This window comes from Lutra lutra, chromosome 13, assembly GCF_902655055.1.
Source record: "Lutra lutra chromosome 13, mLutLut1.2, whole genome shotgun sequence".
NCBI classification, from domain to species: Eukaryota; Metazoa; Chordata; class Mammalia; order Carnivora; family Mustelidae; genus Lutra; species Lutra lutra.
Window position 1 is genome coordinate 8,046,286 of NC_062290.1, and position 20,785 is coordinate 8,067,070.

The 20,785-nt window shown below is 47.5% G+C and overlaps 1 protein-coding gene across 1 annotated transcript; it reads right to left on the reverse strand.

The window, feature by feature from the left end:
* Positions 1 to 396: 396 nt before the first annotated feature.
* KCNV2 (potassium voltage-gated channel modifier subfamily V member 2) lies at positions 397 to 19,431 on the reverse strand. The gene is made up of 3 exons (XM_047700901.1): positions 18,034 to 19,431; positions 7,554 to 7,831; positions 397 to 482 (listed from the first exon to the last, which is right to left on the reverse strand). Exons 1-3 carry the CDS (start codon positions 19,429 to 19,431, stop codon positions 425 to 427), a joined length of 1,734 nt encoding a protein of 577 aa, XP_047556857.1. The 3' UTR covers positions 397 to 424.
* Positions 19,432 to 20,785: the final 1,354 nt, after the last annotated feature.

Consider the following 20,785-nt stretch of genomic DNA (forward strand, 5'->3'; position numbering starts at 1 on the left):
TTGAAAAAAGATGGAAATTTAGATGGGTTACTGATCTCATGAAACCATGAATCAGTCCTGTTGCTCTTCGACTGTGTCCTTGTTCTTTCCCATCTTAATGTCCCTCTCTTCCCCTGTTTTATGTATCTATTTTCCTTCCCACCCTCCCTCCCTCCATTCCTTCCTGCTCTCATTTTCTTCTCACTCCTTGACCCCTTTTCTCCTCTCCTTAGCTTATTTGAAGAACAAAGCAAATTATTTTTTGGAAAGAATTTTAATTTCCAAGGTGTGGGGAAAATGAAATTGTCCCCTTTCCTGAGGTTCCCTTGAGCATCCTGTGCTTTAATGAAATAAATGGCCTGAAGGAAGATGTAGTGAGTTGAGGTCTGTTGGTGGGTCTGCCCGTGTTTGGGTTCTCTCTCTTCCTCCCTATTTGGCCTCAGCTCTAGGGGGACGGGCAGGATAGGGCAAACTTCTCACTGGTCCCTTGCCCTGTGCCATGTCTGAAGTAGAAATAAGTGACAGCCTAGATATTCCAAAGAAATTTGAAGGAAGAGGGAGGGAGAAACTCCTCTTGATAGTGAATTCTGAAGCTGGCAGAAAAACAATTCTTTTCCGCATGCCAAGTTTTAATTTCCATGCCTGAGCTGACCTAGGGGAGGCCAATTTCTCTCTATCCTCGATGAATTAACCTATAATAGTTGTATTTGGTAAAATCAAAGGATAGGTCTGATGGTGAGTACCCACCCCACCAATGGGAAGTAGAGGTGTCAGGGAAGTGCTCTGCAAACAATGGGTAGTCTTCACTGGGCAGTGTATGGAGCAGGTGGGAAGAACAAAGACTCTGGTTTCAGGCATACTTGAATTCTCATCCTCGCTACGTTATTTTCTACCTTTGAAGCCTTGTGGCTTCAAATATGGCTCAACTGCTTTGTGCCTTAGTTTCTTTTTCTGTCAAGTGGAGATACCAGTCTCTGCCTCACTGAGTGGTCGTAAGGACTGGAGATGATGCATAATAGTGACAACCATGATGACATGATGATTAACGTGAATTTGGATATTTATTATGGGACAGACATTGTGTGAAGTGTGCACGTTAGCTCACATAGAGTGACCAGAATGATGCTTGGCCCATCGTGTGTAATTGATAAATCTTAAGTTGACTTACCATCCAGCCCTTTGTAGAAAATGACTTGGGGAGACATGAACATTTAAACACATGAATATTTCAAGTCCCTTCTCTAGAGTAAGATGGAGAAATTTCAGCTTCCCTAGAATATTGATACAAAAGACAAGTATTCACCAAATGGATGAGTTATGGCTGCAGAAAGAACCAATCCAGAATCTGTGACTTGACCCAAAGGAGGCATAGTTCTTTTAAACTACACATCCAGTGGGGTCAACCTGGGGTTCTGCTGATCGTAGTTATTCACAGACCTTGGCAGATGGATGTTTTAGCTTAACATGTTTCCATAGTTAGCAACACAGAAAAAAGCAAGACTGGTAACTATGCAGAAGTAAAATGCATCTCTTTTGCTCACATTTGTTTGGCCAAGGCAAGCCACTTGGCCCCATATAAGTTGAATGTGGTGGAGGGATGCAATCTACTATGCTCATATTCAAGGAGAGCTCAAATATTTGTGGTCAGCCCAGTGACCGCCGACACTAATAATCACCACAGAGGGGCGTGTTCTGGCCGATGAACATCGCTGACATTCTGTTTATGGAAAGTGAATGATGAAAGCTACCATGAACCGAGCACCTACTATAGGATGAGTTTTGTTTTGGGTGCTTATCATTCATATAGCAGTTAATCCTCCCCAGAAGGTCTTGATAATCTCTGTATTGTGATGAGGAAACTGGGACTCAGGGAATTTCATTTACCAAGGCTTAATAGTATCAAGGATAGCATGAGCATGGTCTGCAGTTTTTCTGGATTTGTAGGGAAATCCTTCAAAAAGAAGAATGCACTAGAAGGCTACAGAGATGGATTTCTTAATTTTTGGAAATCGAGCATGTGCTAGGATGGCAAATAGGTCTTGAGTGTCAGCTCTGACAGATCCAAGTTGGCTGCTAGAGAACCATGATGAGAAGCTTTCCTAATGGGAAGGAGGGATGTGATTGATTAAGAATGTCTGCTGTGGGCATAGAAAGGGGGTGGCAGCATGGCAAACAAATGTTTGCCATCTTTGGGCATTTTTCTTAGCTTCTCTGGGTTTCAGTTCTATCACTTACAAAACAAGGTTAATAAAAACTTACTAAAGTAAAGATAGGAGCCTGGGCAAGATGGTTTCTTGATGTCTTCAGAGGACACCAACACGTCTGTGTGTAGGTGCGTATATTCTCATTTATCTTATGCACAGTGTTCCGTCATGGAGTCATGAAAATCCATTAGTATGTATGGGATGGGGCTGGGGAAGGGAGCTCCACAGGCTGTCATTGAAAACTCCCAAGGAGAGCAGAACTGGAGGCCTTTGGCAGGAAGCATGAATCATTTATTGGCACTTAAGGATGCCAGTCATCACTGCCTTACAAACAACTGTGAGCTGGAAAGGCTCCTCGTCTGTACATCCAAGGGCTGTGCTTCTCAGTCTGGAATGATGTCCTGGGAGTCATCTTTACAGTAGTGACTGGAAGAATAGAGCAATATATTTTTCTCAAGAGACGCCAATCAGGATTCCAATGGGAAATAGTTGGCACACTCAAAGGGTTTTTCAGAAAGATAGTATTCTATTTACAGAGGTGTGTCAAGGATTAAGGGGACCAATGAGGAATGGTGAGACACTCAGTGACAAGCAACAACAAGAGGCCATTAGCACTTATAGGCCTGAAGGGACAACTGGAGGGGAAGGTGTTCCTGGAACCTGTGAGTGCTATGGCCGGACAGGAGGGCTGTTTCACTTGCTGGCTGACTGTAGGAACTCAGATGCTGCCCAGAAAACTGGTGCCCACACACACACACAGGGTGGGGAGTAATGCCCAGAATGTTCTCTCATCTCAACTGCTGATATTCTACTAGAGGGCAAGGGAGCCTGGGTGGTACAGATGCAGGATTCAGTCCTCTTGGACGCTGCAGCAAGGGTGAATAACGAGTCTAGAAGAACAAATGGAGAAGGCCCAGCACACAAGAAGAGACATGTAAGGTAGAATACTCATGAGCTGTAAAGTCCCATCGGAGTGGAACAGGGAGGGAAAAGAGGGAGGAGTGAGAGGGAACCACCTTCATCTTGATTCAGGGAGTCAGGGCATCTGCCTAAGAGAAGCAAATTTGAAGCTCAACAAAACTTAAACCTACTTTCCTGGACCTAGCCTCCTGGGGAATATGGTCGTTTTAAGGTGATAATTTAATATTTTCCCTTATTTTTTTTTAAATTTTATTTATTTGACTGAGAGAGATCACAAGCAGGCAGAGAGGCAAGCAGAGAGAGAGAGAGGAGGAAGCAGGCTCCCTGCAGACGGGAAAGCCCGATGCGAGACTTGATCCCAGGACCCTGAGATCATGACCTGAGCCGAAGGCAGAGGCTCAACCACTGAGCCACCCAGGTGCCCCGATATTTTCCCTTATTTTTAAGAAAGGTCTCTTGTGAACATGTCTGCTTATATCCTTGAAGCTGAGGTAAAATAAGGGAAGTGTTTTTGATCCAGTTTGGGTTAGAAGTTGAAGGAAATGGTATATGGTCTTGGGCTGACCCAAGTGAGGGAGCCCAGAAGTTCCTCAGGGTGAAGCCTGCGACCCACTTAAATGACAGACGTGGTCCTTCGAGAGCGCTCTCTGTTGTGCATGCTTTGCTGGATTTCTCTTCTTCACTCTTCAAGAGGCCCTTCCAGACCACAAGTCAGATTGTCAGCTTCTACTTCCAATGCTATCCTTATTGTCCTGGAAACCCATTCCAGCTCTGAGCCAGAACAGGAGACCCACATTTTCTTCTTTTCCCAGGACCACTCCCCTCCCTAAAGCCAAACGCCCCTTCTAGCCTCAGAGTGGATGCCCCCATGCGGGCAGAAGAAAGGTGCATGACTGCATTGCCCAGTATGGCGGACTGTAGCCCCGTGTGACCATTTACAGTTTCCAAGAAGTGAGGGGCACCCGTAGCTCAGTCGGTAGAGCACGTGACCCTTGCTGCTTGGGGCTGTGAGTCTGAGCACCATGCTGGGTAGAGCGGAGACTTAAAATCTGGAAAAAAAATTTTTCAATGAAATGAAATTTAAAAATTTAGCTTCTGAATCACAGTAGCCACATTTCAAGTGCTCAACAGTCCCACGGGCTGCGTAGCATGAAACATTCCCAGCATTATAGAAAGTCCCATCAGACAAACTGGTCTAGATCCTTCTCGGGGGCCTTGGATGGGCAGGGGGCTGGAAACAGGATTCAAAAACTGAACTGTCTTCACCTGCAGGGTTCTTTCCTTGGTAACAGGTGATGTCACCCTCTCTGGGCTCGTACCATTTCCTTGTGCAGCCAGAAAATTGCTGGTGATCATTGCAGCTAACATTTAGTTAGTTCTTGATATGTGTGCAAATGTTGCTAATACATTGTTGTGTGGTGACCACACAGCCCGACAAAGGCACTATGATCTCCCCTTGAATGATACAGAAACAGAGGCCCAGAGAAATCAAGTGATCATACAACTACTAGCTTGAACCATAGGGAATCACCAACCCTCAGATGTTTTTGATTCAACCTCCTAGCAAATGACAGAGCCAGGGTTCAAATCTAGATCCAAGGATTATGTCAGGGTCAGTGTGGCCGAGCATCTGTAAGTGACAACCTTGAAACCCACTTCCTAGGGCTGCAAAGGGTCCAGTGAAAATTTTGGTTCTGTGCCTGGCACACAGTGGGGCTTTTGGAATGTTAGTCTCTTGGGTTTTAACTCCCTTCTGTTCTTGTTGCTGTCTTGGAAGGTAGGAGCACAGCTCTCTGAACAGATGTGCCTAGTGAGGCAGGGTGGGGGGTGGTACACTGCCATTTACTGGATCCCTCCGGGGACCTGGAATAGCTCCTCTGCTCCACCAGGCTCCCCTGCCTATATCCCCGGCCAGTCCCCACTTCTTTCCATTAGGGCATCCCTGTGCCCTGAAGAGCCCAGCAGATGTACTTCGTCAACAAACCCCTCCACCAGAGACCTCAGAAAGAGCTGGAAGGCTGGAGGTGGACCAGAGGGGCTGCTGCTGTCCTGAGCATGTCAGGTGGCTCTGTAAGCTCTGCTCCCGACCTCCTGCGTGCTGTGACTCTGCTTTCATGTCAAGGCAAGGGGTCAGATTCAAAACTCCTCCCTCTTTTTATTTAGCAAGAGGAGAGAGAAGTGTCCCCTGGCTGAGGGTCTTGCTGTTTTGGTGGGGTTCTAGGACTCGAGGGTAATTTCCATCCCTATGAGGAACTTCCATATCTCAGAAACAGTAGATTAATGTTGCCTGGATAATAAAAATATGAGATGCCTGGTTAAATTTGAATTGCAGAGAAGCACTAGATAATTTTTTAGTGGAAGTGTATATGATACAGTATTTGGGACATATTTCTACTAAAAGTACTTATTTATCTGAAAAGCAAATTTACCTGGATGTCCTGTAGTTATCTAGCTACCCTCCAAGGATTGGACTTCTGCCCACCCTTCAGACTCCAGGTCATTTATGATGGTGTTAAGGACACTTCGGAATAAGTGGGAGACTTACATCTGGTTTTGTAGTCCTAGCTCTTTGTGAGGTGATTCAGACTCACGGTTCTCAAGATGCAGTCCCTGGACCTGAAATGTCAGCATCACCTGGTACTTGGTAGAAATGCAAATAAATTGTCATGTCCCACCCAGACCTGTGAATCTGACACTCTGGGCGGTGGGGCTCAGCATTCTGACTATCAAGACACAGAACCACAAGTTTAGACTCTGAGCAATCAGACAGTCCTGGGCTTGAAACCCAGTCCCACCATTTACTGACTGTGTCAGCAGAATTACTTACCCTCTCTGAGCCTACACATGTCTTCCTAACCAAACTGAAATATAATACCTTATTTAGGGATGTATTAGGATGAAATGAAGTTACAGATTATGAAGTAAAACCCACAGTGCCTGTCACAGTAAGAATGCACAGAACAATTACTCTCACTTTCCTCATACAGAGAGGCCCATTGGTGCCCTGAGACAAATTTGATGGCCGGCACGGCAAAAGCCCTAGTTACAGGAGTGACCTCTGCTCAGTTCAAACAAAGCTGCAATTTCCAGAAATGCAATTTCCAGCAGTCCCATGGAGGGAGGAAGGAACTAGAAGGAGAAGGGACAGGATAAGAAAGTACCAGGACCCAGTGGGGATTGGTTTTCTGACCCACAGACCAGCCCAGGGCAGAGAGCCACATGGATTAAATTCCCTTCCTTCAGTGCTTGGTCCAGAACATGTGTCCAAGGGGCAGGATTTAAAAATTTTTTTTTTTCTTTGCCTGGAAAGGTGAGGGAGAGGAGGCCTGAGAGGGGAGGGCATGTCAGGGTGCCTATGCAGGGAGAGTGATCGGCACGCTTGGGTGTGTTTCACAGGGAGGGTCTGGGGCCACCTTGGGTCATTCTAGATGAGGGTTCTCAGCTTTGGCTCCATTGACTTTTTTTTTTTTTTTTTAAAGATTTTATTTATTTATTTGACAGACAGAGATCACAGTAGGTGGAGAGGCAGGCAGAGAGAGAGAGAGGAGGAAGCAGGCTCCCCGCCGAGCAGAGAGCCCGATGCGGGGCTTGATCCCAGGACCCTGGGATCATGACCTGAGCCGAAGGCAGAGGCTTTAACCCACTGAGCCGCACAGGCGCCCCGGCTCCATTGACTTTTTGGGTCAGATGATTCTTTGTTAGGGGGCTGTCTGGTACCTGCAGTAGGAACCCAAGTCTCCACCTAGGAAATGCCTGTCGCCACTCTCCTCCTCCCTCACGGTGGTGACAGTCAAAAACATGTCTAGACATGGCCAGATGTCCCAGGAGCAAGGGGTTCTGGAGGTGCCATATGCCCCTGGGCTGAGAGCCACCTGTCTGGAGAGTACTAGACAAGAACCACTCACAATTTTAACTGCTACCATTTATTGAATATTTATTATCTTCAATGCCCATGCTGATCTCACAAGGTCAGTCTCATTACCTACTTTTTACAATTGAAGAAATCGAGGCTGAGACCGTTAAAGCAACTTCCCTAAACCCTATATCCGGTAGGTCTGGGCCTTTCAGCTTGGTCTAACTAAAGCTCATGCTGCAAAAGCCTCTCTTTCTCTCTGAAAAACAGGAGTTTTATTTCTTCAAGAAACTCTTCTCATGTCAACTCAAGTTCAGAAATACTTACTGAGAAGCCATGAGAAGATGTTGCTCCTCTCAAGTTTTCGCTACCAGTGTCACTGGGGAGGTCAGACTCCCACAACATGGTTAAAGAACAAAGGAGGCAGTCCCAGTTTGGGCCAAAATGGACATTTCCAGGAGTAGAACTCTGAGCTGGATGCCCGCTGTGTATGATGGTCTCCTGTGTTCTTGTACTGTCCATTCCGATAATACAAAGGAGGACTAAAACCTTGAGGTTCGCAGGGTCTACTAGCCATGTGTCCTCCGGAACATCACCTCGCTTGCCTTGGCTGGGGCTGTAGGACGCTTCTAGCAAAACACTCCGTCATCTTCTTTCTGGCTCTTTGCAGGAACTCTACCTTTCCCCTTTCCCTTCTCATGGCAGTATACTCATAAGCTTTGAGCTTGCTGTAGTAATCAGAGAACTTGTTGTAGAGGATGGAAATTGGCATCCCGTTGAGGATAATTCCAAAAGCAATGCAGAGGAAGGCAAAAAGCCTGCCCAGGATGGTCTCTGGGTACATGTCTCCGTATCCCACAGTGGAGAGGCTCACCTGCGTGGGAAAGAAAGTGGGACGGAACTGTTAGCAGTGTGACAGGGGAGAAGACAAGGAGAGAACCAGGCAGGAAAGTGTCCTCTGTCTCCCTGAAGGTACATGTAGGTCAGGTAACGGCTCCCACAGAGCCAGCTTTAGGGGGAACCAGAAGTTTGCCTGCAGGATCTGTGTCATGGAAAGAACACAAGCTGTAGGGCTGGGAGTCCTGGGCTTGGATCCTGACTATTACAAATTTTCTTACACACAATACAGGGGAGATCACAGCTGCTTAAGGGGTTGTGGAGAGCATATAAGCTGCAGTGTGTAAAGTTCCCGGGGAGCATGGCTTCAATAAATGTTAGCTTCTGTCTCCCCTCAGAGGGGCTGGCTTTAGGACCAGGGACCCTGGATTTGCCCATATAATAGGTGTACCGGAAAGAGCTCGGGCTTGGAACCAGCCATACATGGGTCCAAGTCCTAATTCTGACCCTTCGCCGCTGAACACCCACGAGCAAAATGTTCAGTCTCTGAGCTTTGGTTCCTCATCTAAAATTGGAGGATCATAGCCAACTCTTCATCTTCTCCTGCAGACTAAATAAGAAAAGGAGTATAAAGCACTTAACCCAGGATCAGGCCCACAAAAGGCAGTGAGCAACCTCTTCTGTGGTGCTTCTCTCATCTTTAAAATGGAGACAATTATAATACTTCTCGGAGTTGTTGTGTCATTCAAATGAGGTATCGTATATGAAGGTGCTCTAATTGCAAATGTCTGGAGAAACACACTCATTATTTTGCAAAGGGACTTTTCCGTAAGACATCACAGACCAAAAATATGTTCATCCTGCATGAAATTTTTCCCATCACTCTTGCACACTGCCTTGAATTCCACTAATTAGAGATGTATTTAGGTTAACAAGCTTCTGTTTTAAAATGCAGATACCCGTGGGACTAGTTATCAGTCAGTGGAGCCAGAGAAAACCTGGGAAAATCTCTTGGGGCCCGTTTTTCTAAGCCTCATGTATTGAGCCTCCCGTCAGCCCTCAGACTAGTGGCTAAATGACTAGAAGGCTTGTAGGCAGGGCTTAGTTGCTTAGTTGGAAAAAAACAACAACAAAAAAACCCCAAAAAACCCTGTGCATTGCACAACTCCAGGGGGCACTGTTTGCTGCATCGATCTGTGGCATTGCCACAAATTTCTGGCAGATGGTACTAGAATGCACAGTTAGCCTGTTGACCTGTACCAAGGTGGTGTTTAGCTTAGTAAACGCTTCTGTTTTGACGGAAGGGTCGGTTTGAACATAAGTGTGGTTGGTTAGTTAGGATGGAATGGAGAAGCAGGCCAGCTGGGCTAATCTGGTGTTGCTGAGAAGAACCACAGCTCCACCCAGACCATAAAAAACTGAAAGCTTGACGTCCTCTCGGGGTTGGGGGAGACACCACCTCTGACTGCGAGGGACCTGTTGAGGGTGGGCTGTCCCTTCCCCCGGGGGAAGAAAACACGCAAGCACCTAAGAGAGGCAAGATGGCGGACACCAGCTTAAGGAGACAGATGGCATCCGGGTACCTGGCTCTGAATCCCCCTCCCAGCTGTGTGACTTGGGCAGGTCTCCTGCATACCCTCTGTCTCTCCTTGTGAAATACAGGGAGAATAGCAGTACCTACCCCACAGGGGTGTTAAGGGATTGAAGGAGAGCTTGGTGCAGGGTCCGAGTGATAAGGCTAGTAGTTCTCATGCTTATTAGCCCGATGGGCTGTGGAAATGGGCCCCTGCTTGGATCCTGCTGAACGGGAGGGGAATAGGGTGGGGGACACTCTGGCTCCAGATTTTGGCACCAAAGGATGATGACAGGCAGTGGTACAGTGATCTCACTCATGGGTTAATCTCCGTGTGTGTGTGTCTCTCTCTCTCTCTCTCACTCATCCCTGTCCATACCCAGAGAAAAAGAGCCTGAGTCAGGTCTCTGTCCGCGTACACTGAACTGAACCGTGGCTTCCACAGGTCACGAAGCACAGCCCTCGTATCTCTGGATGAATGTTGAATCGCTCGTCTGCTTGCCCCGGAAGGAGCCTACGGGGAATCTGGGAACAGGGATGAGTGACAGGAAGGAGTAGTTCAGGAAGCCTCCACAAAAGGAAGAAGGGAGGCAGGAGGCTAGGAGGATCCAGAGGAAGAGAACTGAGACCAAGTGCCTATTTTAAACTTCTGATCAGTCCCTCACTGGGTTTACTGCATTCCCAACTCGACTTTTTTTTTTTTTTTTTGGCTGAACTTTGGAGAGTCAAAAGCAAAGAGTGTTGTTGGCTTAAGGGAGAAGACATACTTGATGCTCATAATATGGTCTAAATATTTTTGTATATCTTGGGTCTTTATTTTTAGAGAAAAGATCTCTTCTGCTAGGAGGCTCTGTGTGACGGGTCCTGAAGAATTTGTTCAAAACTCACAGCTCATCATTGCCTTGTCTGTTCTGTGGACAGTTTGACTCAACCAGTGACGTGGTTCTTGCTCCTTGGCTCCACGAGGAATGCAGAATTCCTTGGCTTTAGGGATCTTTTCTCCATGTTCCACAGCCCAAACCCATTTCTCCCTTCATGAACATTAAAAATGGAAAGCCCTATACTGACACATGTGATCCCGGAGTGCATTCTCACATTAGGAGGGGCTGGGTCTGGAAATATGACCAGAATCCCTGCAATCCATCTTAATATCCTGAAAACACTGGCTCGCTCAGCCACTCCATAAACTGGAAATGTCCCATTCCATGGAAGGCTTACATATTTTCCCTAGCCTTTGGGTCCCAAAAGCCAGAATGTGACCTTCCCCGAGGAGCTCACCCATTAATCAGCAAATCTTGGCCTCCTAAACATTACAAGGAGGACAAGCATCCAGTTTTTCTCTCAAACTTCAGAATGACTATACTGAAATTTCTCCTTCAGCAAGGAATGTTTGTTTCCTTCATAATGAGCGAGGTATAGATGAAATCTTGGCACCCAGAAATCCATGCACGTAGGAGCCCAGGGAACACAACTGATTTTTCAAAATAATGAACGCCTCTTCTAGCATTCCCAAACAATTTGGGGTGTAGAAGACTTGTGATTTCTGGCTAAAATTATTACACACCTTAATGCATGTTCTTTAAAGGATTTATCTTCAAAGGCTATACGTGCCTATCCATGTTGCTGTGGATACAAATATTTGAGGAATTCCTCTTTGAATTTTAATCTGCACAGAGGATTCAGTGGCATTACCTTGGAACAAGCAGTCTTAGCCGCCTCAAGGGTTAACTCCAGATGTCAGTCTTAAGCTCAAGGGACCTGACTGTATCTCAAAATTTCAAATCCTCCCTCCAAAAGGTGAAGATTTGGCACGATTACAAAGTAGTAAATGGACATATCACAGTCTCCAAAGAGAATTCCTCAGTGGAATTCAAAGAATGTTTTGAGGGGTAGAAGCACTGTTAGAATGAGGTCATGGGTGAGGACAGGACCTTACGAGAACCAACCTGCCTCATCTGTATGTTAAAGTCCTGATGTGCATGGAAATTGTGCAATTAAGGAGAAGGTAGCAGAAGCTAAGGCAAATGTGGGATCTATTCCTCCAGCCGCAGAAAGGCATGCTGTAATGATGCCATAAACTCACCCACGGTTTACTTGGTACTTTCCCTGTCCTCTACAGCTCCGTCATGTCCCACAAGTCCTGCCGGCCCACAGGAGGACCACAGTTCTAAAAGGGGACCACTCCAGAGTCAGGAGTCCACAGGAGCAAAAAGTTAGAGTAGTGCCTAAGAGCCTTTGCCCCATTTCATGGCTCCTTTGCTATTTCTGAAGAATCTAAGAGGATGCCGCCTCCCTTACTGCTGTGTGTCAGACATCGACCCACTGTCTCTCAGTCCCAAGCGAGACACCCTCTGCACTCTTTCCTATAGTCTCGCAGCTGGGAGTGTGCAAACTACATTTCCCAGACCTCCTTGCTCACTGGTTTCTGGTTGTGTTCGGCAAATAAGATAGTGTTGGGACACTGGAGGTGGGTGAGGAGCTAAGCGTCTGGATTCCCACTTCTGCTGGCTGTCACCGCCCTCCAGTAAGCAGATAGCCGTGGCTCAGGCGTCTTTTGGCTCAGAGAACACTAATCTCATGATGTCGTCCAAGGAGTTCCTGTGACAGCCCCTCAGAGGCTCCTTCTCTGTTCTTGTGGGTTCCAGTAACTTGACCTTCTATTTGTTCCTCCAGTTTTAAGGTTGGCCACTGTTCCCCGCAGGAACCGATCTCTGGGTTCTCTGTTTCCCCTTACTGCTCTTCCAGCCCTCTAACACGTGTGTATCAATAACCCTGTGTCACATTCCTTCTGTTTAAAATATCCCCCCCACCTTTTCTTTTCTGTTTTCCTAACTTGGCTGATGCAACTTCTAAATGGGACTTTTTTTTTTTTTAAGATTTTATTTATTTATTTGACAGAGAATACAAGCAGGCAGAGAGGCAGGCAGAGAGAGAGCCCCACAGAGCAGAGAGCCCGATGTGGGGCTCAATCCCCAGACCCTGGGATCATGACCTGAGCCGAAGGCAGAGGCTTTAACCCACTGAGCCACCCAGGCGCCCCCTAAATGGGTCTTCTTAAAGCAAGCCATCGATCCATTAAAATAAAATAACATCTCGGTGATCTCCTAAGTGCCACCTATTTGCAAGGAAATGATAACATGCTTTGGGAAAACAAAGATAGGAGCAAGGTCTCTGTGGACAATTATCTGCCTAATCAGCTAGAGATAAATCTTCTTTTTGAAAAGTTTTGTTAGTCTTTGCAGGAATGAGTTCATGACATAGTTTTCTCTTTGGTTTCTATAGTTTTAAGTCACTCTTGAGGCTCAGAAGGAAATGGCCCGTTAAACAGTCTAGTTGCCCTTTTCTGCTTTAAAACAGAGCCACACTGGCGGCCAGTGATGACGGTGTCTCCACAGAGCTGATTGTTCTTGCCGAGCTAGGCCCTGCATTTCCTACCCCCCGGGAGCCGGGGTGGGGGGTGGGAGGGGTAAAGGGGGCGCCCGACATGACTGGAGCTGCCCTGGGTGCGTACCTATTCATCTGGGCACTCAGAGGCTCTCCCAGGAGAGAAGCGCTGGCCCCTTCATATGTCTTACAGCCTCTCTTTTTCCAGTAGAGAGGGAATCACTTCTGTTTTTATTTTCCCCCAAATGAATCTGAAAGCAAAGGTTATGGCTTCCACGTGATAGAGAGTATCAACTAGACAGATATGGTAGCTTCTATTTATGGCGGATGTACTACAGGCTAGCATTTTACATATGTTTCCTATTACATTAGCACTTACAAATGATCTCCATTTGACAGACGAGTAGGACGGGGCTCTTAAATCCTAATGCGGGAGCATTTGCAGACGTGAATGTCCACAGGGGGTTGTTCTGCAGCTGTAGAAGTATTCACCCTGATGAAAATTACTGTATTCCTCTTAAAACCTTGAGCTGAATTACAGAGGAAGGTTTTAAGATCCTTGGCATAGAGAGAGGGAAGATGATGAAAAGCAAGCTGGATTCGGGGGTTGTCTGCAAGTGCAGCAGCCCACGGAAGAACGGCTTGGAAAATCGGTCTGTAATGAGGCTGAGCGTACAAGGCAGACAGCACGGAAGTCAGGGATACTACCAATCTGTGTGAGGATGTGTTTCCTGATGTGTACATATGTGAGCAGGAACAGCTTACTACAGTAGAATGATTGTATTACCTAATTTTTTTTAATAGAAATATAGTGGACACACGATGTGACATTAATTTCAGGTGAACAATATGGTGATTCAACAGGTCTGCACATTCTGTTACGCGACCATCTGTCACCATACAACCTGATGACAGCACCACTGACTACGTTCTCCATGCTGTCCCTTTCATCCCCGTCATTTAGAATTCCGTAACTGGAAGCCTGTACCTCGCGCTGCCCTTCACCCATTTTACCCACCCATCCCCCCCTACCATCCTACCCTCTGGCAACCTCTGGTTTTTTATATTTATGGATATGCTTCTGCTTTTTTGTTTGTTCACTTTTTTTTCAGATTCCACATATAAGTGAAATCATGTGGCATTTGTCTTTCTCCGATTTATTTCACGTAGCATAATGTCCTCTGTTGTTGTCCATGTTGTTGCAAATGGCAAGATCCCATTCTTTTGTTATGGCTGAGTAATATCCTGTGTGTGGGTGTGTGTGTGTGCATGCGTGTGCACACATGCCTTGTCTTTATCCATTCATCTGCTGATGGACACTTGGGCTGCTTCCATAATTACGCCATTGTAAATAATGCTGCAGTGAACACAGGGGTGCATGTATCTTTCCAAAATTACTGTCTTCATGTTCTTTGGGTAAATACACAGTAGCGGATTTTCTAGATTGTACAGTATTTCTATTTAAAAATTTTTTTTTTCTTAGGAACCTCCATACTGTTTTCTACAGTGACTGTACCTGTTTGCATTTCTTCTAACAGTGCATGAGGATTCCTTTCTCTCCACATCCTCGCCAACTCTTGTTATTTCTTGTCTTTTTCTAGCTATTCTGACAGGTGTGAGGTGATCTCTCATTGTAGTTTTGATTTGAATTTTCCTGATGATGTGTGATGTTGAGCATTTTTTTTTTTTCATGTGTATGTTGGCCATATGTGCATCTCCTTTGGAAAAATGTCGATTCAGTGGACCTAATTCTTTCTATCTTCCTGCATCCAAGTCTCTGCCATAAAACCTTTCAGTGCTTTCCTAGATTGGGTGGGCTAATCAGTCTGCTCTTGGACTCTGAATTTGGCCTTGTGACTTGGTTTGGCCAATGGGTTGAGCAAATGACATGAACAGAAACTTATACAGTGCTCACATGGTTGAAACTGCATCCCCTCTCCTGCCCATTGCCATGGCCATGGGTGAATGCCTGCTGGAGGATGGAGGAGATGTGGCCTAGTCCCCCCTTTCATCCCAGCTGTCACCCAGCTGATCATCAGACATATGAGTGACTGGCACCAGCCCAAATGAGAAGGACCTTCTGGTTGAAAACAGCCCAAACTGCTGACTTGCAAACTCATAACTAAATCAGTGCTTGACATTTTAAGCGATTAAGTTTTGGGGTAGTTCGTGATGCATCATTATTATAGCAATAAATAACATAATTTATGAATAGCTGGACACATATATATCATGGGTGTGTGCTCAAAAAAATCTTAATTACGAGGCGTGTGATCAGTAAAAGACGTGGAGACAGCTGTGTCGGAGTTCGTTTTGGGATTCCACTTCTTACTCTCATTTCTGTTCAGTCATGTCTGTACAGATGGGTTTCTTCTCACCCTTAAAATTTCAGCTCAGTGTCATTTTCTCCAGGAAGGTCTCTCCGGCCATCCTATTAAAGGTGGATTCCACACCCAGCTCTCTCTATCCTGTTATCTCATATGAGACACACCAGTAGCTGAAACTATATATTCTCTTTCTCCATCAGAATGTAAACTGCGTGAGAGAAAGAAAGTCATCTTTTGGGGGGTTTTGTTCTATTGATAACCCAATATCCCTAGTGTTTATATCACCCACTTGGTGCCCTGGAATTGATCAAAGAACTCTCGCTCAATGAATGTGTAAGATGGATTTTGTGATTCTCATGAAGAATTCATCTTCACGTTTTGTATCTTTTATTTGGCATCTACATAGGGAAACAAGGCGTTCTGTGTGCATCATTTTGGCAACATTCTCTTCTCTTTGCTCTATGAGAATATGGACCCTTGGTACACAGTGTGGCATGCCATCAGGAGGATGGGGAAGAACTTTCTTAATCTCTGTTGTCCTGGGGCATAAAGCAGTGTTTGAATGTTCAAGGGGGGATCTGCTCCTGTTGTTATCATAGATTAGTTTAGAAACATAGATTAGTTCATAATGATTTTTACTAGTCTCTGAAATTCTCAGAATGAGATGGACAAAGTCCACTGGTAAAGGTTGAGGTTGGTCAACAGTGAAGCAGAAGTGTGCAAATTTTGGCTTGTGAAAATAGTGCCTGATGGAGATAATGTCCACGAAAGAAAACACGCTTTGGCAAAAGCAGTAATCGTTAAAATGTGTTACTGATAAAAATTAAATGGTGATTTTAGTTTTGATTGGAAAACTTATGGAAAAAACTGATTTTGACTAAAACTGTTTTAGTTAACATAAAAAGGGGGTAATTTCAAAGTTTTGAGGGTCATTGTACATTACATAGATCAAAAAATTAAATGGAATCAATAGGCATTCACTTCAAGAAATTTTTTAAAAGAAAAATCCTCACTAGCAATAGAATTCTTACCAATTTTTGTATTAATACACAACATTTTAAAAAGTTTTCTGGGTTGAAAGTATAGTATAGAATGTCCCCTAGGCCCCACCTACATACACGCTGGTCTTCTAAGATACTTGGTTAAATGGAAACTTGACTCTTGAACTTGGTAATGTGTCATCAGCATGCGGATTTGTTCTTCTCCCTTACTGCTTTACTCACCTCCAAAGTAAATGTCACTTGCTGGGGACAAAGCATCCTCTATCAGCTCCATCTGTACACATGGTTTATCTACTATGGGGATGACCTTTTGTCACCAGGAATGTGATCGGAGGTGTGGCATTGGGCTAGCTCATGGGGAAGAGCCTAATGTCATCCCATCACTGAAGAAAGCCCACAAATCCTATTTGACATAGGAGTTCTACTTTTCCCTGACAGAAGACTAACTGCATTATAGGGCTCTGTAGCCACCCTTTTTTAGGGACAAGAAAACTTAGGACAGGGAGTAAGAGAGTGAGGTTTCACAATTATTCAGGGTCACAGTTAATTATTAGCAGATCAGGGACTAGAATCTAAATTTAAATCTTCCATCTCGCTGAACTACATTGTTAGTAGCCCTGGGTTGGTTCATCTCAGAAATCCACACCAGACTCGAGGTTCTAACAAACCCAGTGTTAATGCTGAAAATAACCAGTTCCTTACATGGGAAAAACTGGTTGTGTTTGCTTAATGTTTCTAACAGCATTACAAACCATCTACTTTTAAAAATAGACAAATGACACACCCATTTCTTTCCTACGCACAAATGTCAGCTTATCCATCAGCATGTCCAGTGATTCAGGGATTTCCCAGGGATTTAGCTTAGCATAGCAGAAATGTGGATATTTGAGCAAATGGCATATATTACCACAGAGAGGCAAATGCCAAAGAAAACAACAAAAATGACTGAAAGACTGCAAATTAGGCAAGGCACGCCCTAAACGTGAAGCTTGAAAGAGGCAGTTGCTGGGGGTAGGAAGGGCATGGATTTAGTTTGGATGAATTTAGGTTTGGGTCCTCACTCTGCTACCTTTAGGTGGGTGTCTACACTCAAACCCTCTGCACCTCGACTCCTCCAGCTGTAGAATGGGGCAAGAACAGCAGGCCCTAAAGGAACTTCAGCGATCCTGGATCAAGTTTGGGTTGTAGATGCTTCTCTCCACACTCAGGATTGGCTAGCAGCAGTGGGACCTCAGTTAGGATGGACACGGGTCAGCCGAGTCTCACTTCTTCCCTGCATAAACTTACTTTCCTTCGAATCTGAAGCCAGTTCCAATTTGTCCTCTTTAAAAAAAAAAAAAATCGTGATCCTAACCATTTCACAGGTTGTCATACTGAATCAGATAAAATTTACAAACCAGCAACAGGTGTTCGGTAAGTGGTGAATAAGAATGAGGAGGATGGATGGGTCCCACATACATAAACAAGGAATCCTTCTTAAAATCAGCCTGTCCAGGGACGTAAGACTAAATCTAGATTCGGGGGGCACCTGGGTGGCTCAGTGGGTTAAAGCCTCTAGCTTCAGCTCTGGTCATGATCGCAGGGTCCTGGGACCGAGCCCTGCATCGGGCTCCCTGCTCGGCAGGGAGCCTGCCTCCCTTCCTCTCTGCCTGCTTCCTGCCTACTTGTGATCTCTGTCTTTCAAATATATAAATAAAATCTTAAAAAAAAAAATAAATCTAGATTCGGAAGCTCCTAGGACCGAGCTGAATTCAGTTACTTACGGGACTTTGTCTTTCCAGCTTGGTTCTGTTTGCCGGAGGCAGCAGAGCCCTGGAGGGAGCAGGGGCCCCTACCCCAGGCAGGGACAAAGTCGGGGAACAAGGCAAGGCAGGCCGCTGATCGCCCAGGACCGGGCCGACTGGCCTCCTCCAGGCTGGGGAAGGGGGCGGGAAGCCGGAGCGTGGGTACTCACCGCGGCCCACCACCAGGCGTGGGGGATGCTGGTGAAGTTGGTGTTGGGGATGTCGTGCTCCACGGAGTAGACGGCGGCCGAGAAGGTGAAGATGCCCATGGCGATGAAGAGCATGAGGCAGCCCACCTGCTGGTAGCAGCGGCGCAGCGTGAAGCCGAAGGCGCGCAGGCCGGTGGAGTGGCGCGCCAGCTTGAGGACGCGCAGGACCCGCAGGAGGCGCATGACGCGCAGCGCCTGGCCCACCTTGCCCACGCGGCCCACCGCCTCGATGTCGTGCTCCCGCGGCGAGCCCTTGCCCTGCCGCTGGTCCTCGCCCGTGATGCCCTCGAGCAGCAGCTGCAGGTAGAGCGGCAGGATGGCCACCAGGTCGACCACGTTGAGGGCGCTGCGCGCGAAGCCCCGCAGGTCGGGCGTGGAGGCGAGGCGCAGCAGGAACTCGAGCGTGAAGAAGGCGATGCACAGCACCTCCACGTGCTCCAGGACCGGCCGCGCGTCGCCGCCGCCCGCGCCCGGCCCCGCCTGCTGCTGCATCTCCTCCACCGTGTTGAGCGCCAGCGCCACGACCGAGATGAGCACGAAGAGGCTGGAGGCCACGCCGATGGCCTTGGCGGCGACGGACGAGAAGGGCTTCTCCATGAGGTTCCAGAGGCGGCGGCGCTGCGGCCCGAAGAAGCGCATGTCGCGGAAGAGCTCCTCGGCCTCCTCCGCCTGCGCCTGCGCGCGCAGCTCGCGCTGCACCTTGAGCTGCTCGCTGAGCTCGTCGCGCCGCTCCTCGAAGCAGATGCGGCAGCAGCGCGGCGTGTACTTGAGGCGCACGCCCCAGTAGCCCAGCTCCTCCAGGAAGCCGCGCGGGCACAGCTCGTCCAGCACCAGCAGCACCCCGGACGCGTAGAAGTTGTAGACCAGCTGGAAGACGGCCGGGTCGCGGTCGAAGAAGTACTCGTCCGTCCGCTCCTCGTAGTCGTCGCACAGACCCAGCTGGCGGCTGCGGCTGGTGGACGTGGCCAGGCGGCCCAGGCGCGTCTTGGGGTAGCAGGCCAGCTGGCAGCAGTCCAGGCGGTAGCTTTGGCCGCCCACGTTCACGTTCAGCGTGGACGGCGCGGCGGCGAGGTCGGGGCTGCTGGCTGGCCGGGCGCCCTGGGCCTTGGGCTGCCGAGCCTCCTCGCCTGGGTCGTCCCTCAGGTCGTCGTCCTCCTCGCCGTCCTCGTCCTCCTCGATGTAGTAGTTATAGTTGCCCTCGGTCCACGGCGGGATGCTGGCCTGGGAGCCGGAGCGGGCCCCCACCGAGCAGATGCTCCGGCGGTGCGGGCCGGCCCGGGCCTGGGATGCCTGCTCGCTCTCCGGAGTGTTCCAGGGCCTGTAGCCCCAAGATCGCCTCCGCTCGCTCTGCTTCAGCATGGCTGCGGGGAGCGAGCCCCTTGATCCGCCTTCCTGGCAGTCGTGGGGTCTCTGGGCTGGTCCCCGCCGCTGGGAGGACGGGGCCTGCACCGGCGCGGACGTGGAGCAGCCTGCCGGGGGCGAGGGACCGCCGCAGTCCAGCCCTCCGCGCTGCGCAGATGGCTGTTGACTGCTCTAATCGTGCTGATAGGGAAGCAGCAAGTGTTAGGAGGGATTTAGAGCCTCTTAGCTCCTTTCCTCCCCCTCTCCCTGCACTCCCTGACGTCGGGCTTGATTATGTGGTCGTAAATCTGTAGATAATCGGAAGGTGGCAGGGATTATTGCTAATAAAAATGTCGCCAGCCCCTAGGCCTGTCCTTAGGAAGAGCTCAGTGTGCTTGTGCTGGGGTGAAAGCCCCTGATTTAACTCCAGAATCCACATGCTTGTGTCCTGGCCTCTGCAGGAACGAGGACAGAAATGGCAGCAGAACGCTTAAAGCGGACTTTATCACAAGCCTGTTGTCTTCTTAGCGCGGCCCCTGTTTAGATCACCTAAGACTTCAGTGATTCCCTTCCCGTTCTTTCACGTGATCCTTTCTGTTTTTTTCCACATGGGTGCTACTTAGCACTGCTTTAGAATCCAGTCCTATCGTCTCCGTCCCGGCCTCCATCCCCTTTGTCTCTGTTTCTCTGCCTCTGTTTCCTTCCTCGCTTTGCAGTAATGAGAGCATATTCCCGGATGCAATCCCAGGACCAGTGGGTACACGTTCTCGTAGCCCTCATTAGCTGCTCTGTTAGGGTCAGATGTAAAAGTGGCCAGACTTGATTCCAAGGAAAAGGACTCCTTCATTCTTCAAGACATCGTTTTAATTTTTTTTTTTTTTTAAGTCTCTTTCTATGTGGAAAGCAGCATGCTAGATGCTGGGGGTAGGAATCCTATAGGGACACAGTTACTCATGGTTTTGTGGGTGATGGAGTTGAGTAAACACAGCAAAAGAGTGAGTAAAAAATACAGGGTAGCAGAGGAGAGGAAGGGATTTGTTCTGACCAGAGAGTATGTTTTCGAATTCAATTATTTCAAATAGCTAATAATTGTTGATGGCAAAAAATTCAAAAGGTGCCAAAGATGCATTCCAGAAGACAGTGTCTCCTTCTCCCAAACTGAACTTGCACTTATCAGGTGTGCCTCTGAGGATGCAAGCGCTGCTGTTGTTCTAGAATACTTTTCGGTCGTTCTTCCAGAAATATCCTAAACATATACAAGCAAAAACCTGTCTCCACCTGCCATCTGGATAGCGCTCTACTGTTAACACAGATCACTGTGTTGATCACAGTGGACAGTACATTGTCCACATTGCTTTTTCCAATTAACTGT